A 15,768-nucleotide genomic window follows, 5' to 3' on the forward strand; every position below is an offset into this window, starting at 1 on the left:
TTTGTATTGGATGAAAAAGCATAATTTACTTATTATTCAACTTTTCATTGTCTATAGAGTTTCCTGTAATTAATTGCCTTAATATGACAAGGTGTTCTGCCACATTGTAGATGTGCATGAAGACAGGTGCCCAAAGTAGCTGGGTTTTTGAGCATGAGAGCATGATCCACACCTTTTCAAATACACTCTTCATTAACCAACACACCCTCTCAATTCTCTCAGAAACAAAAGAACATAAAACAAAAGCTTGGTGATACAGACACTAGAAGCAGAGCTCTTTGGTCATAATATTATCCTGTCAATAAGGAATGTGATGTAACGTGTCCGGATTATCTTTATATATGGAGGTTCAAGATAAATTGGAACAAAAATTCATGCTTGGTCTTCTAGCTCATGGGAAGAAGCAACACAAGAGTCCGCTCATGGGAATAAGCAACACAAGATTCCATGGAACCTAAAATTTGAACTTTATGAGCATCAGCACGGATGAATAAGCACGACGATTGTTTGTAAGTTGTAAGCTGCACGCACATCAGAAACCAACTGCAGCCATCCTGCAACAATATATAGGTGGTCGAAGCAAATTGAAGTTTCCACCAGCTCCATGAATCTGACATCAAGCAACAGGGTGAGATCAAAGATGATAAGTACTCTGAAAGCCCTGCATGAAATGGAATTCTTCTTAACCCATCCACTAACTGAGGCAACAATTGTCAACATTGCTGAAAATGCAACTGTTATGTAGTCAAGCCACGCTGGCTTTCACAACCAGGGCAATTGTGCAAGCTCTCATGGATATAGATATCACAGTCAAGACAGAAGTGTTGATTGCATTTCGGACAGGAAACATGGGGATTGGATTTGCTTCCTGCATAAATTGTAGTGAAAAGTTGGTTATAAGAATAAATGCAAGCCATTTAGTGATACAAGTACATACATATGTAAAAAGATATGCAGACATGCATGTATGTGCATTATCAATCACTTCTAAAGCAGAAGAAATACAGAGCGGTTCACTTTGAATGAATAGGATTCTGAATCAAGAATATGCTGCAGTAAACAGGTTTACAACAAAATGCTAAAATTATTCTAAACAGCAATAAAAATAGAGATTAGATGTGAGATAAACCAGTTTCAAGCAGTCTGAGGTTCTAACAAGATGCAATCTTAATTATATAAAAGTTACTTCCCAAATAACGTTCTAACAAACACAAGCAGATTATAATTAGTAAAAAAACAACCACCATATTTGATGTGGCACCTGCTCTTTGGACTGACAGTACAGGCTGTCACCAAACAAGAAATATCAGAACGTGTCGCATCTATCTTTTACATTTGTGAGTCAATAAATAGTTGCTCTCAGAAACCCATGTCATGTTTAATTCAAGACTACCTCAAAATTGCATGTCCCTGGTTCTTTCTACCCTTTCCACAAGCCCAGTATTCAAAAAATAGTTTAGTAATGGCGAAACTTGAAATTTGGAATAGGAATTTCTACCAAAAATTCATAAAAAGGTGAGAAAAATGAAATAAGGAAAACAAAAGAACCAGGTTCTTTCTGAAAACAAAAAAAAAAAACAAAAATCTCAAAAGAAATAAGAAAAAAAGAAAAAAGAGGGAAAACTTAAACTATTAGTACAACTGCATACAGAAACAGTAATGGAAAAATAGCAAGAACAAAAATATCAACAGATAGCACAAAAAAGAAATGTGTACTTCCAAAAGAACTTGAACAAAATATGAATTGTAGACCATCAAATGATCCCTTCATCTGGAAATTGATCACCAAATCACTGAGGAATGAAACAACAAAAACCAAGCCTTCTCCATCAATAGGAGGTTGGCTATGGATTACAATTCCTACAAAGAAGGTGCAGCATTGGTATTCAAGAGACTCTGTGATCAGCTAATAGTCTCCTTGCATATAAACATAATGATGAAACCAACATATTAATTAAGGCAGCACTCCATGCTGGTAGACAAAGACTGGGAAAATGTAAAGCACGTCAAAGGTACCAACCTAGATAAATGATTTATGGGATTGTGTGGCATAATAAAGTCATGATAAAGCATGAGATATATAGCAACCTTCACCAACACTGTTTTTCATATAGTGACCCAGATTTAGCAAAGCTCTTCACTCCCCTTCTTACTTTTGGATTTACTCATCAGGGAACCTCTTTTGTTTTAGTATTCCACGATCAAGTATGTGAAGCAAATATGTTTTTTTATAACAAAATTGTTGCTTCTATTTTTTTTTTTACTTTTGAAAACAGAATAAATGGTGATGACCGCATAAGCTAACTTTTTATATAAGAATGTAAACAAAATAAAAACAAGTGGCTTCATCCTTATTTTGGAAAACATGAAAACTGGCTGTGCAAAGTGTTAGCTTATTATGTCTTAACCCTTGTCTTGCATAGTAGGTGTTATATCCATAGATGAGTATAATTTTGATCTGATATCTTTAGTGACATGTTACTTGTTAGCAATGACATGGTAATGTTGTTTCACATTACAAGTAATTTTGTCAGAGAAACAATGCTGTTAAGCTCACAAAACAGCTAACCAGCAGTACAGTATTAGATAATACTATGTTATGTAAGTAATTATGTTTATAAACCTGACACTAAATGGATCAAACACCATTTTTTATTTGGCATAGGCCAAAAAAAGTTGATCATGGTCACAGTCAGATATGCAAAAATATTGCCTCTATTATAAAATAATAAACTGTATTGAAAATATCCATAGTCCCATTGATGCTTGTATTTAAGAGCATTGAAGACACATTATAAATTTGAAATTGTAAATTGCATCTCTCCCACCATTATATAATACATTTTCACCTATTCAGAGTTTGACAATCCTTTAATATATGACTGCAACATTTTATGATGAGAAATTGGCAGGTATTTGCTTACCATGGCTCACAAGGCTCTGCTGGCAACCATAACAAGTTTGTGGTAACATCTGACCCAATTTACTTGGAATCATGGAAGACACCTCATTGAATGGTGTCACTGGAAAAAGATGATGATAAGACCTTGCTAGATGAGGAGAAGAAACAAGCGTCAATCCACAAATCCAACATTCAGTTGGTAGCTCACACACACGTGCCTTGCATCGTGGGCAGGTGTAGCCCCCACCAATTTTTGCTTCCTTGTGACAAGAACAAATAGAGATAACACCTTCTGCTCCTCTCTGAGGGAAACCCATCTTGATCAAATTGGAAGCCGCATATTCTGCTATTGCAGGGGGCGGTGGGGCATGCTCCAGTAACAATTCCTTAAAATGAGACTGCCAAAATAACACAATAAACTTTTGTCCATGTACATGAATACATAATAAAAGGCAAAAAGACAATGACATTGTCCTCACCTCATGCAATGCCACAGTATATGAACCCCCAGTCTCCTCACAAAGATGCTTACATATGTAAATATCTGCTGATAGGCCAATAACAGAGCACCTTATTTTAGCTTTCTTGCATTCCTGGATTGTCTCCATTATATCTCCTGGATCACAGGTATTGAGAGCGGAGTACAAGATTAAGACTTCCCGGTGACCATATGATGGGATCTGGCTCAGATATCCATGGACAAGCTCTAGGGCATTCTGCACAGAAGCATCACCGGAACATTCAAGCTTGCCAAGTAAAGATTTAATCTGTGAATCTGGGCTGCCACCTAAATCAGTTAGGCGCTGGGCAACACCATCCTTTATGGTGACAATACCAATATGACTCAATGGATTCTGATCAAAGAACTCCCTAATGAATGCCTCAACACATTTTGCAATCACAACCATTCGACTAGGGCGAAAATCTGTCTCTGAAGCTGCCTGTATTACTTGAAATTAGTATGCATCAATATCAAGCAGAATGGGCATTCTACAACTGTTTGATGTAAGTACCACCTGAGAGAACAAGGCAAGGAGGAATCCCAGAAAAAGAAAGCTAAAATAGTGTAAAATAAAAGAAAACCACTTCCACTTTAAACTTCATACACAACAAAGCTACATTTTCACAAGGTATAATAGTAACAGACTAACATCCTTCCTGACCATAATAAAGGGAAATATTCAAACCCCTTATATTTTTAGGTTTATGATCAAAGCCAAAACATTTTCTTCTCCTGACTAGCTCATTATACTCGTGGGATTATTTTCTCTCACCATCTCTCTCCTTTTGTTGCAACTTGAAACTGAATACAAACCAGATTCAAATACATTAATACTTTTTTCCCCTGCATTCTCCCCTACCTTCTCTTCTTTCTAACCTGAACCATTACCAACCAGCTTCCTACCTGCCACTCCTTCCCTTTCCTTCCTGATGTCTTGTCCTCCAAACCCTGCCTTGAGTTGAGATAAGTCTTCCTCCAAGAAATGGAGATCAACCGCCATGAAAAGAACTAAGCGATATATATGAGTATGTATGTGTATACATATCCTGATTTAGAATAATGATCATACCTTAATTTAACTCAATCTAGAGAGCTTGAAGTTTGAAGCTTTATAAGATGATGCATGACCATAGTCTGCTTAATCAAGAGTGCAAGGGTACATATCGGATCATTTTGATGAAGAATCCTATCTGCAACTTGCATCATGGGTTCTAAAACGGTGGCCCGTCTTGAAAGAGATGTCGCCATTAATAAAATTTGAAGGTGGGAAAGGACAGGCTTGCATAAGATGATGAAGTAGATCTCAGTTATTGAAGGACCTTAGGATTTTTTAAGAGTCATGCACCACCCCTCTGGTTCCAACATGAAGTTTTAGTAGATCGCTATGGTGTGATCTTAATTTAAAAAAAAGGGTTGTCAAAATGCAATGCATTGCTTGTCCAAAGGAATTATGGAGAAGTAGCTAGATTATACGTTGCATGATAAACTATCAAAAATGTTGGTTACACTTTTTTTTTTTATTTTCTATATTTTTTGCCTCATGTTAGAATCAAAATACCATACATCTGTTTTGAATGGATCGAACATTTCAAAATTCAGCAGTTGAATTTCCTTCATGCTAGGATGCATGAACCTGGACTAAGCACTTCATATAGACAATTGACAAACCACATATCCCCACATATGCTACAGAACAGAGATGAATGCCACATGTGAGCAATGGGTGTTGTCATCCCACTGCAAAATACAACAGCAGAATTACCTTCACAATAAGATGCATCGACCTGGATTGGGCACTTCATACAATCAAACCACACATCCCCACATGCAGTAGAGAACAGAGATGAATGCCAAGTGTGAGCAATGAGCTGTGGTCCTACTGCCCCCACATGGTTTTGTATAAGATTTACAAAGCCACATTAGTGACAATCCTATTGCCAAGATTATTGATTGTTGTTAAGAAAGAACTTGCTAATCTGTATAAGGCTTTAGCCAGTAATACTAATGTTGAAACTCTTATTGATGACCGATTTATCCTTTCATAACAAAGTAATTATGGTAACAAACTATTAAGTTAATGAGAAATTCATCACACTGAAAATGATGAACTCTAAGAGTGGCATGTTGACACATTATTTGGAAGGACTTTAAGCAGTCTAAGCTGGTGGTCATTGAATTCCATTGATCAAAACCACCATGTGAAAATCAAGTAACAACGTTAATGTCATCAAGGAGATGGAAATTTACAATTCCATTGAACCATGTCATATACTCACAGGAATGCAATTTTGGCATAGGGTATAGCTATCATCTAGTGGTTGCCACAAATCTTAAGCAGTGTTAACTTCTTAATATGTTTTAGCAAATATGATAGAAAATCATGATAGAATAGTTGCTTTTGATGGCTAGAAGAATGCTTGCAAATTAGTTAACTACTCAGCATAGTACAAGCTCTTATCAAAAGAGACTCCTAGTATAAGACAGTGACATAGAGCCAAACCTGTTCTAGATGGTTCATCTGAACAGATGTAGATCACAATGAGACACTCTGTCCAATTTCAGTATGAACTCTCTAAGAGCAATCATGGACATATAGGCTAACTAGAATTTAGAACTTCAGCCACATGTGGGACAATTAAAAGGTATCACATCAAGCAAAGAAAACACCTAGTTTAAACTTACATTCCCATGTCCACATAAGACACTAAAAATATGCTTGGACTTCTAAAGATGATTTGATTATAGCAATAGTTAAATCACTGGAAAGCTGCCGAAAAGAGGTTAACTGTAGCTTTAAGGTACCAAGGGATACATTATTGTATGAGACTCTTTGATCATCTGGGTATGGTAGACAAGTCTTACACTTTGTAGGATCACCAGACATCATGAAGGTCGGGTGTCTCTTGGTGATGGTACAACCTTCTTGTTGGAATCTGAAGTGAAAGACAGTAGCTGCTTCTGCTGTAGATGGAGAGATGGTGGCATGCTATAATACTATCACCTAGGCTATATGGCTGGGAAACCTTATTGCTGGACTATGTGTGGCAGTTTTCATCTTGAGGCCCCTAAGATTGTTCGACGATAATTTTGTCTAAAGTTTCCTAGGTCAACAATGGTAAAGTATCCAATAGTAATAAATATATGGGTTTGAATATACCTTACCTTCCTGTTATAAAAAAGCATGATGAACATCTGGGGCCTGTTAACTTTCACAGATCAAAACCGATAAGTAGGGAACCATGGTTATGAGGAGGTTTCACTAGTGACACCTAAAAGCTGGCAAAATCTTCTAGAGACAAGCATAACAACTGGTCCACTAGTAAAGTCTATTGTTTAAACTAGTAATCAACTTCCTATGTTTACATATATCACTGATTGCACAATCATAACCTTCCATGTCAAAGATGGCCACGGCCTGCTTATTCCAGAATTATTGAAGACTTGTTTAAGAACAGGGAACATAAACATCTCCCCCTTGATCATACCCAACAACTTACACATTCCAGGCACTCCTTAGATCTGAGTAATGCTCATAATACAGGAAGCTCACATGTAAAAAGATTACAAGCAGAGGTGCAAGAATTCTAATTGTTGTTATTACTGATAGTTGTACCATGTCGAGTACAGGTGCCAGCGAGAGGAACAAATTAGGAAGTTACACATCAGCTGTATAACTTCTTTTATGTGACATTTCTGCTTTACAAAAGCATTTCTCATTAGATTTAGCCCCTTTGAAAGGATCAGCTTACTGTCAAGTGGTGGCAACTTGAAACCTCAAAAACTTCCCCTCTTTCACTCTAAACCTGCAGACTCCTATAAATATTCACAAACCTGCTCTGTCATCATCTGTGCCGAAAAACAGAAGACATCATTTGGTGAAATGGCTGAGTACCACACTGGTTTCAGCAACAAGCATTCTAGCCCGATACGCCTCTTATATTATTTGTTTTTCACGACTATTTCTAAGCAGTGCTTTACTTTCACTGATCCCCTTCAACTGCAACATCTAAATCACCAAGTCAGGTTCAAATGTCTCGGAAAAATCGGCCAGGCATTCTCCTTTCACTTTCCACCTCAATCAACCTCCCATCATTCGTTCCCCTGACCTAACCCAAACCATCAATGCTTCATAAACCAATACTTAATTAGGATGTTCACAGACAAATACACCTAAAGCATAAGCACAGCAGCAAGAATCGAGCCGCAATTTTAAAAAGACGACCGAGGAAAAAAGTAACTAACAGCATGGGCTCTCTTCAGAGCTCCAATATCATCCCTGTACGACAATCCTACGCTATTTTTCCTCGATCCGCGGTCAAAACTCAAAAGGATTATCCGGTTTACATTAAAATAAATCATAAAAATCGAATCTTTTCATCTTCTCCATCGATTCGATCCACAAAAAAACACAAAATTACATAATATTAACGCCATGAAACGGAATAGGATGGAGAGGAGAAGAGAAACCATACCCGGGAGAGGTCGATGACGACGTAGAGGTACCGGATGAGGCCCTTCTGGATCCGGGAGGCGGCGGAGGATCGAAAGAGGAGGCGGCGGCGGTACTGGGCGTGGGCGACGGTCTTGTTGTCGATGGGACGGAGGAGACCGGACTCGTCCTCCTGGAGCGCCTCCCACGAGCGCTCGTCGGCGTAGGCCCGCTCCCACGCGTCCATCCCCCGCCCACCATTCTCCTCCTCCTCTTCCTCGTCTTCTTCGTCTTCGCCTCGCTTCCTCCCCTCTTCTCCTCCTCCTCCTCCTCGCATCGCCGGAAAACCGAGGCCGCCGCGGTGGACTGCGACGCTGCCGCTCATGATGGGACTCTCGGAGAGCTGCGGGTCCGCCCCGGTGCTCTTTTTAAGAGTTTAACAAGTAGGGACGGATGACAATTGCAAAGATACCCTCCAATGTTGAGCCAGTTAAACCTAGGTCCTAAATTTTTAAAAAATATAAATTAGCGATCAAAATTTAATTTTTGTTGCAACGTGATCTAACCATCTATGTAGATCTTAATACCATTAACATATTAAGTAAAAAAAATAAAAATATTCTTTCTTTAGAGAGACTGAATTACGACTTTCTTGCAAAAAAAAATTATTTTCTCTTTTTGCAAAATCATCATTGGATCACCTACCGTACATATATTAAAATACTTTGCACTCTATTATGCAAAAGACCCATCTCCTTCGTGCGTGACTATCTCGATCCCAAGTTATTTCTTCTTTTGACAAGACTAAGGCATCCAATGATGATGAGATCTGCCGACAAGTCCAACAATGACGAAAACTGCACCTGTTACTATCCTTTTTTTTCTTTCTATTTTTTCCTCCACTTAAGAGTATTGCTCATCTGGTCCGTGGCTCAAAGAAACAAGCCATCAGACATAGCTATTTCTTGTTCCCAATGTAGCAAAACCCAGGTCCAAGAATCACCACAATCTTCTCGAATAATCGTAAAGGCCGTTTGGCAGAATTATCTAGTACGGGAATAAAAATCTAATGTCAAATTACTATATTTGGAAAAAAATGAATGAAAAAGATGGTAAAATAAAAGATGGAATAACCATAAGGAACCGATTTACAACGATATAATCTATATTTTTTTTAAAAAAAATAGATAATGTTTTAATCCCAAGTTGATGATATTTATTAAAAAAATAATCATATATGCTCATATATTTTCATGATAAACTTGTTAAAATATTATGGTCAATCTCTTGTAATTATCATATAATATCTAACTATTTATTTAGTTAAAGATCAATGAGTTTTTTAATATTAAATTTATAGGATATATTTGATATTTATTTGTAGGGTTGTGACTCATGAATGCTAGGTAAGTTTAAGGGATAGCCATATGGCAATTTGACAATTATGATCCACAACATTAAATACTTGACCATGAAGTAATATCTCTTTACCAAACTTAGCTCAATTTTATACTTTACAAATCAAAAAATTGTGTTTTACTTAGATTCTTGAGAGGACCAAGTGAAACTTATACCAACATTGTAGGGCTAACTCTGGCTGTTTCTTTTGGCTCTTGATTCTTACCCAATACAAATTGGCGCCAATTACACTAAGAATTGGGGGAAATATGGGCTAGTAGTAGCTGACTCAAACCTCAACCAAGTCCAATACATAGCAGGTTAGCGTAACCCTTTTTCGGAGTCTCAAGTTTGGGTTGGGCTGGTTTCAACTTCCAAGATTTGAAAGTTTTTTTTTTATTTTTTTGGATCGCTTCACTTAACCGATCTGAAAAAACTCTCGATTCGGTCCGTGAATTTTAAAAAACACCTTTCGAGTTCCGCCTCTCTCCCCTCGGGAGGCGCAGCGGCAGCGGCAGCGGAGGCGGATGGAGGGAGGCGAGAGCGAGGCGGTGTTCGAGGCCTTCAATCTCAACCCCCAGCGTTTCATCAACGAAGTCCTCAATGCCGTCGATGACATGCTCGACGGCGCCTTCGATTTCTTCCTCCAGTTCCGTCTATCTCTTCCCCTTCCCATTCTCTTCTTTTTTTCGCGGATTGCCTCCTTGTTAGCTCTAATTCGCTGTTCTTTTGCAGGCAAGCGACTGTAATTACGGGTGGGGGCACCGAGAGGACCGAGGAATTAGCTCGGGTGAGATCTTTTGGTGCTCCATTTTTCGCTCTTCTTTTTCTTTGATTAAAACCCTATGTACGTCGTTCTGTCTGTTCCTTTGTTCTACGACGTTGATATAGATTTTTGATCAGTTAACGTAGTCTTTTTGGCTTAGCCGGAAGTGGGTTGCAATTTCTTCACTGATGCGAGTGAATTGAATAAACAAGGGTGGAAGAGGAGATATTGAAATCTTATTACTGCCAGAAAGATTATTATTATTTTTTGTTTCTTTTTCGCTTTAGTTTTGTGTTTGATGATGGTGTTGTTCAAAATCTAGTACTTGTTGACAAAGTCATGCAGTACTGCCAATGTGAAATTCATCTAGTCTGACGAATATTTAGGGAAGAAAGAAATGCACTGGTGATTTCAAGTTGGATTTTTGTTTATTGGTCCTCCTTTTGGTTTAGATGGGGTCGAGAAGGGTTTTAATTCAAGAGGACTGCGATTTGAAATTTCTGTGTTCCATAGGAATATGAAAATTACTTTTTTGGTAACACACAGGCACATATATTCTGGGAAAGTGCATTTGTTTGGTCCTTGGAATTATCTTGGTCAAGTCTAGAATTATTAAAGGAAGGGTCCTTGTTCTTATAGGATTCATAATTCTGAGCATAATGATGTTTTTTGCAATTCTGAAAGAGGGAAAATATGCTGTAATTGAAATCCACTTTGCAGATAATACTAAAATTTGTTTTCTCTGCTTCTCTTGTCTTCCATCCTCCTTTCTGCTCGATCTTTGTGCACTCTAGGATGATCAATTGTCTCTTTTGAAGTTGGAACATGGTTTTGTTGCTCGTGCTTAAGATTCAGCAAAATAATTAGAAAATGAGATATGAAATTATTTTGAGATCCAGATCTTCCCTGGAGGTCTAACTGAGGACTGGACTGTATCATATTAGAGAATGCACAGGCTACTAATGAAATTTGGCGCACACTAGTGATCCATCTATATACTATGCTGCACTAACATGTAAGCTTATTGTTTGACATGATCTAGCATTAGCTGAACTTTCATAAAAAAGTGTTTCCATTTGTTATGTTTGTGGGTGTCAATAGAAATGTTGTAGTTTGAAGTAACGAGCTTACAAGATTCTTTTGCTATTCCTGCTGATTACATTTAATTATCTTTTGTTTCGCAGGGTGTTTCTTCCCTTCGTCACTTGACACAAGCAGTTCTGGACAAGAGAATGGCCATGTGGGAGAAGTACTGCCTTCGACATTGTTTTGCTGTTCCCGAGGGATTTGTTTTGCCCAAAGCTGTAAGGTTCTTTTGATCAGATGGAGCAGTTACTTATTAGTATCATTCTAAAGTTAGCCTCCCATCTTTAATCTTTATTATGTAAGATTCATTTGTTGCTCATCATGAGTTATTAACATTGCTAGTGGTCATGCACTTGTAATGGTAAAATAGAAAATCATTTGTTTTCAACAGAAAAAAGACACTACCATTAAGAGTGAGTATTTTCATGCAAAAGAAAGAATCTTCTTTTTTACTTTCATTTTTTTGAAAACCATTGTATGGATTCCTGACCTCATTATGTTCATGGTAGTATATTTCTGTTACACATTGTAGCACTGATAGAACTGTATATTATAATCTAAAAAGTGGCAGAAACTGTGGACTGCAAGTTGCGTGGAACTTCTTTGATCAATTTATTGCCTGCACTTTATATCCAGTTGCAGGCATTTTGTTCTTTAGTGGCGTGTCCTTTTCTGGTCTGTGCTGAATGGCCTTCTTCTATTTGGAGATTCCTTCGTCATTCTGTGGTTCTAACTTCCATTCTCATTGCTTTACAAGCTTATGATATCAAGTGTGTTTCATTGCTTGTGTTGCTTTTTGTTTAAGATCTTCCATTCTGACCAAGAAAATCCCTTGTTTTCATCTTTGCTCAGTAATAATTCATCTCTTTATAGTCCTTGCCTCATTTCTTTAAGAGGCAAAAGAAGTGATAGTATAAATAAAATGAGCCCTAATGTACACTGACATGATTTTACGCACTGAAACAGCTAAACAATTACCTCTAGGACTTGTCTTTAAAATTTCAGTACATCTTTACCCATATGCTTCATGGCTGCTTTTAGGCCCTTAAGCCTGCAGGAGCATTTATTGGGTGCCTAGTTGCCAATGTCGCACCTGTGGTCATTGATTCTTATGAAGTGTCATTTACAGAATCAATACATGTTTGGTCTACAATATATATGCGTGTATTCATACAGTATATATGCATGCATGGATTCGTGTTTGTATACAAAAATACAAGCTTGCGCACATACAGCAACATGTATACTTTTTTTGATGTGTGTGTGTGTGTATATGTATGTATATGTGTATAGATGTATATATTCTAAATACATTCATATTACATGCACAAATACTTTTGTACATGCATTCAAATGTGTCTCCCCAGATTTTCTCTGTTTCTTAGTATATTATGTGGACTTACATACGTTATGTTTCTCACCATATTATGCTTAACTGTGTGCATCCGTGCATATGTTACCATAAATTGGCCTATAAAAATTGACCATCCCAATGTACGAGGCTCTCACCACTACAAGGTCTAGGGAGGGTTAGATATACACAGCCTTACCCCCCTTACATGTAGAGAGGTTGTTTCCATGTTTCAAGCTCATGATATCTAGGTTATAATGGTGTAACCTTATCATTGTGCCAAAGCCTACTTTCTACATAATGTAAGTTGGCCTATGCATAATGAAAGAAAGGAGGATCAAAACTTGTGCAAAATTTTAAACAAAATATACTTACATGGGATGGCAGCGAGATGCAAGTAGAAGCATATATGACAAACAGAATTGGTTGTCTTTCTTCAATATGAGACTAGAGGTGGGTGTGGCAGTTTAACTTTGAGTTCAATTGCCAGTGACGAACATATATTGATAAAATTGCGAATTGGGATTTATTGGATTTGAAGTTTGGAATTTATTGTAGAATGCTACAAAGTTTGAGGAAAATTATTTGTGGGGCTGTTTTGTATTCGATATTCTAATATTAGTGCTCAATATTAAAAGACAGTTAAGAGAACCCAATATTTAATATATTTTTGCTGGTTGTGGATTTTCCACCGCTTTATTTGAAGTAGAACTGGTGATCTTTCTTTCTATAATATTTGATCTAAAATACTTTTCCTGGTTTTTTTGCTTTCTAGAAAGAATCTTCTGGAGATAGTTTATCGATTCAAAAAGGGTTGTCTGATCCGGAGCTTGACGCTCAATTAGAATCTTTGAGAGAGAATCTTGCAGCTGTAAGCAGACTGCCATCTTTATGGCCTCAGCTATCTTTATAAATATCTTTTGGTTTCTTCCTAATCAAAGAGACAAACTTACTGCTTCAGGCTGGAAAGAAATCTGCAGAGTTGCACGAAGAGATGACCTTATTGGAGAAGCAGTCTACTCTTAGTTGTAGCTATGATGCATCTGTTGCTGATGCGCTGCAGCTGTTTGAGGAGAACCCTGTGCATGATATGTTTCAAGGTAATAAATAACATGATTTAATTAATTTATCTGGTAGCTTATCCTGCCGATTCTTTCTCTCTTTTTTTTTGTTCTTTTATGTATAATTATAATAGTCGCAGGAATGTTCTACCTAGAACAGCACATCTGCTCTGGAGACTCCTCGAAAATCAAATGCACACCACTTCCGAAGCACTCCCTTACTTCTTCTAAAAATATGTGCTTCCCCACATCCACATGTGCAGCTGCTTCCCAGTCTGGCAACTAAAATTATTATATATGAAAATTAATCTTCTTTAACTGTTCATATATGTTCAGAGATGATTTATGAAGGTGTTCTAAGATAGTATCATATTTTAAGATGTTTCAAAAGTATGGTGAAGTCATAGATATGTTCCTCGAGGAGTGTACATTTTTTCAAAGAATTTCTGATGGACCCTGCAGTACCTGGGATCGTGAGGTACAAACTGCTGTGTGATGTTTGATCTTAAGGCTGCTTTATGAAATGAGATGTCTTCATGACCCAAACATCAGTATCGAGGAAAAGAAAAAAAATGATTACATAGTCATATTTTAATAAAATAAAAGGATCTTTGCTAGAAAAATGACTTTGAGTCTAATGGATTTAATAGAGGAGGCAGCTAAAAGTTGGAGATGATGATAAAGGACTTGAGTAAGCTTTCTGTGCTCGAATATATATACCTGTATAGAAAGAAGAACTGAATATGAGTTAACAGATCACGTCTATTGATTATAGTTCTTATATAAAGCATGTATCTATCACATTAGGACTCTTAATTAGAATTCTTTGCTTTTTATAGTTCTAATATAAAGCTTTATTGATTATGGACTTACGTATTATGATTGCCCTCATAATTGTGCCTTATCTACCACCAATTTGAGGGTCTATAATTGGTGCTTCTTGAGTGCTCGATTTGTCACTCATAATCAAATTCCTCTCATATAAAAGTGGGGAAAAACTTATATAAAGCTTTTAGCTTTATACATGTCAGTGTTGGCAGAAAGCACCAAATCTTATAAATCTTGGGCAACATGAATTCTATTCAGCCAGTACTTTTACCATACCGTATCGATACCGAATAGGGACACAATACGGGGGGCGTATCAAGTTTTAATAAACGCTGACATCACAACATTGTGTGATTTAGTATGTCTAACCTTTTAAACAGATAGTTTAGTATTTAAGCAGCTACATAGCCTTTTTTAATCGTTAAGAGATAATCTCGTGATGCACTTTGAAACTGACTGTGTGAAATATTTGATGCTTCCTACTTTTACAACCTACTGAACTTGATTTAGCAGAAAGGATTTGATTGTATGAATTTGAAGTACGAGCCATTAAATTTCAAATGTTATTGGGGGCAGAAGTTGCAGTTCATGCCTTCTGAGCCAATGCAAGATCGATAGTAATGCATTAGCAGAATAAATTATATCATCATATGCAATTCTAGAGCTAAGATACCAGAGCAGGCCAAATAATTAAACATTCTGCATCATTGAGTTATTCTATATTAACCAATGTGTTACAGATTCAATGGCCCATCCTGCCTGCTTTCTTTTGTTATCTCCCATTCTTTGGTATATCAATAACCTTCTCATGGACCTTGGCATATCGTTTCACAGAGATAGGGAAAACAGCATTAGAATTGCATCATAAAATGGTCCAAGTGAAGATGAAGAGGTGGGAAGATATGGAACAAGCAAGGGTTGCAAAGATCCATAATTCCAGCAGAGAACAGCCCATGTTGCATGACACAGGTAATTTCCCCCTGTTTTGGTTAATTAACGATTGGAAACAGAAAAACTATCGAGTCATGAAATGCTATAAATTCACTGATATGGTTTGCAGGGATTTCTGCAAGGCTTGAAGATATTGAAGAAGTTTTAAGTATTTTGAGGAGCAAGTGATCGTGAATACTGGGGCTTTATCATAAAGCATAGTTTTCTCTATGTTGTGTTCGTATATCTGCTGGCGTGATTAATGCATGTTATTTTGTTTGGTGTGGCAATTTTATTGTGGCCTTTGGGAGCACGGTGTTAGTATTTCTGGTGGTTCGGTGATGTATTGCTGTTATACTTGTAATCCTATGACGGTTGTAATTAGGAAAGTTTTTCCTTTCTTCTCTTGTTATATTTGAGAGTAACTAAGAATTTCTTTTGAATCAGCAAGGCCACATCAGGTTCTTGCTTAAATGTTCATAAAAATGGTTTCTTATTTCGTTCATCTAGAAATC

At 37.2% G+C, this 15,768-nt stretch overlaps 2 protein-coding genes across 2 annotated transcripts; one reads left to right on the forward strand and one right to left on the reverse strand.

Moving 5' to 3' along the window:
• On the reverse strand, positions 1 to 8,259 carry LOC120107313 (general transcription factor IIH subunit 2). Its single transcript, XM_039120540.3, has 4 exons — positions 7,877 to 8,259; positions 3,382 to 3,843; positions 2,925 to 3,300; positions 1 to 868 (listed from the first exon to the last, which is right to left on the reverse strand). Exons 1-4 carry the CDS (start codon positions 8,216 to 8,218, stop codon positions 738 to 740), a joined length of 1,311 nt encoding a protein of 436 aa, XP_038976468.3. The 5' UTR covers positions 8,219 to 8,259; the 3' UTR covers positions 1 to 737.
• A 1,401-nt stretch (positions 8,260 to 9,660) lies between these two features.
• On the forward strand, positions 9,661 to 15,739 carry MIS12 (minichromosome instability 12 (mis12)-like protein). Its single transcript, XM_008785514.6, has 7 exons — positions 9,661 to 9,880; positions 9,967 to 10,021; positions 11,182 to 11,301; positions 13,210 to 13,305; positions 13,396 to 13,534; positions 15,158 to 15,292; positions 15,384 to 15,739. The coding sequence occupies exons 1-7, from the start codon at positions 9,759 to 9,761 to the stop codon at positions 15,440 to 15,442; spliced, it is 726 nt and encodes a 241-aa protein (XP_008783736.4). The 5' UTR covers positions 9,661 to 9,758; the 3' UTR covers positions 15,443 to 15,739.
• The last annotated feature ends 29 nt before the right edge of the window (positions 15,740 to 15,768 follow it).

The sequence above is a fragment of the Phoenix dactylifera genome, chromosome 6 (genome assembly GCF_051530095.1).
Source record: "Phoenix dactylifera cultivar Ajwa chromosome 6, Ajwa_hap1_PhDact_Kaust_v1.1, whole genome shotgun sequence".
In the NCBI taxonomy this organism is placed as follows: Eukaryota; Viridiplantae; Streptophyta; class Magnoliopsida; order Arecales; family Arecaceae; genus Phoenix; species Phoenix dactylifera.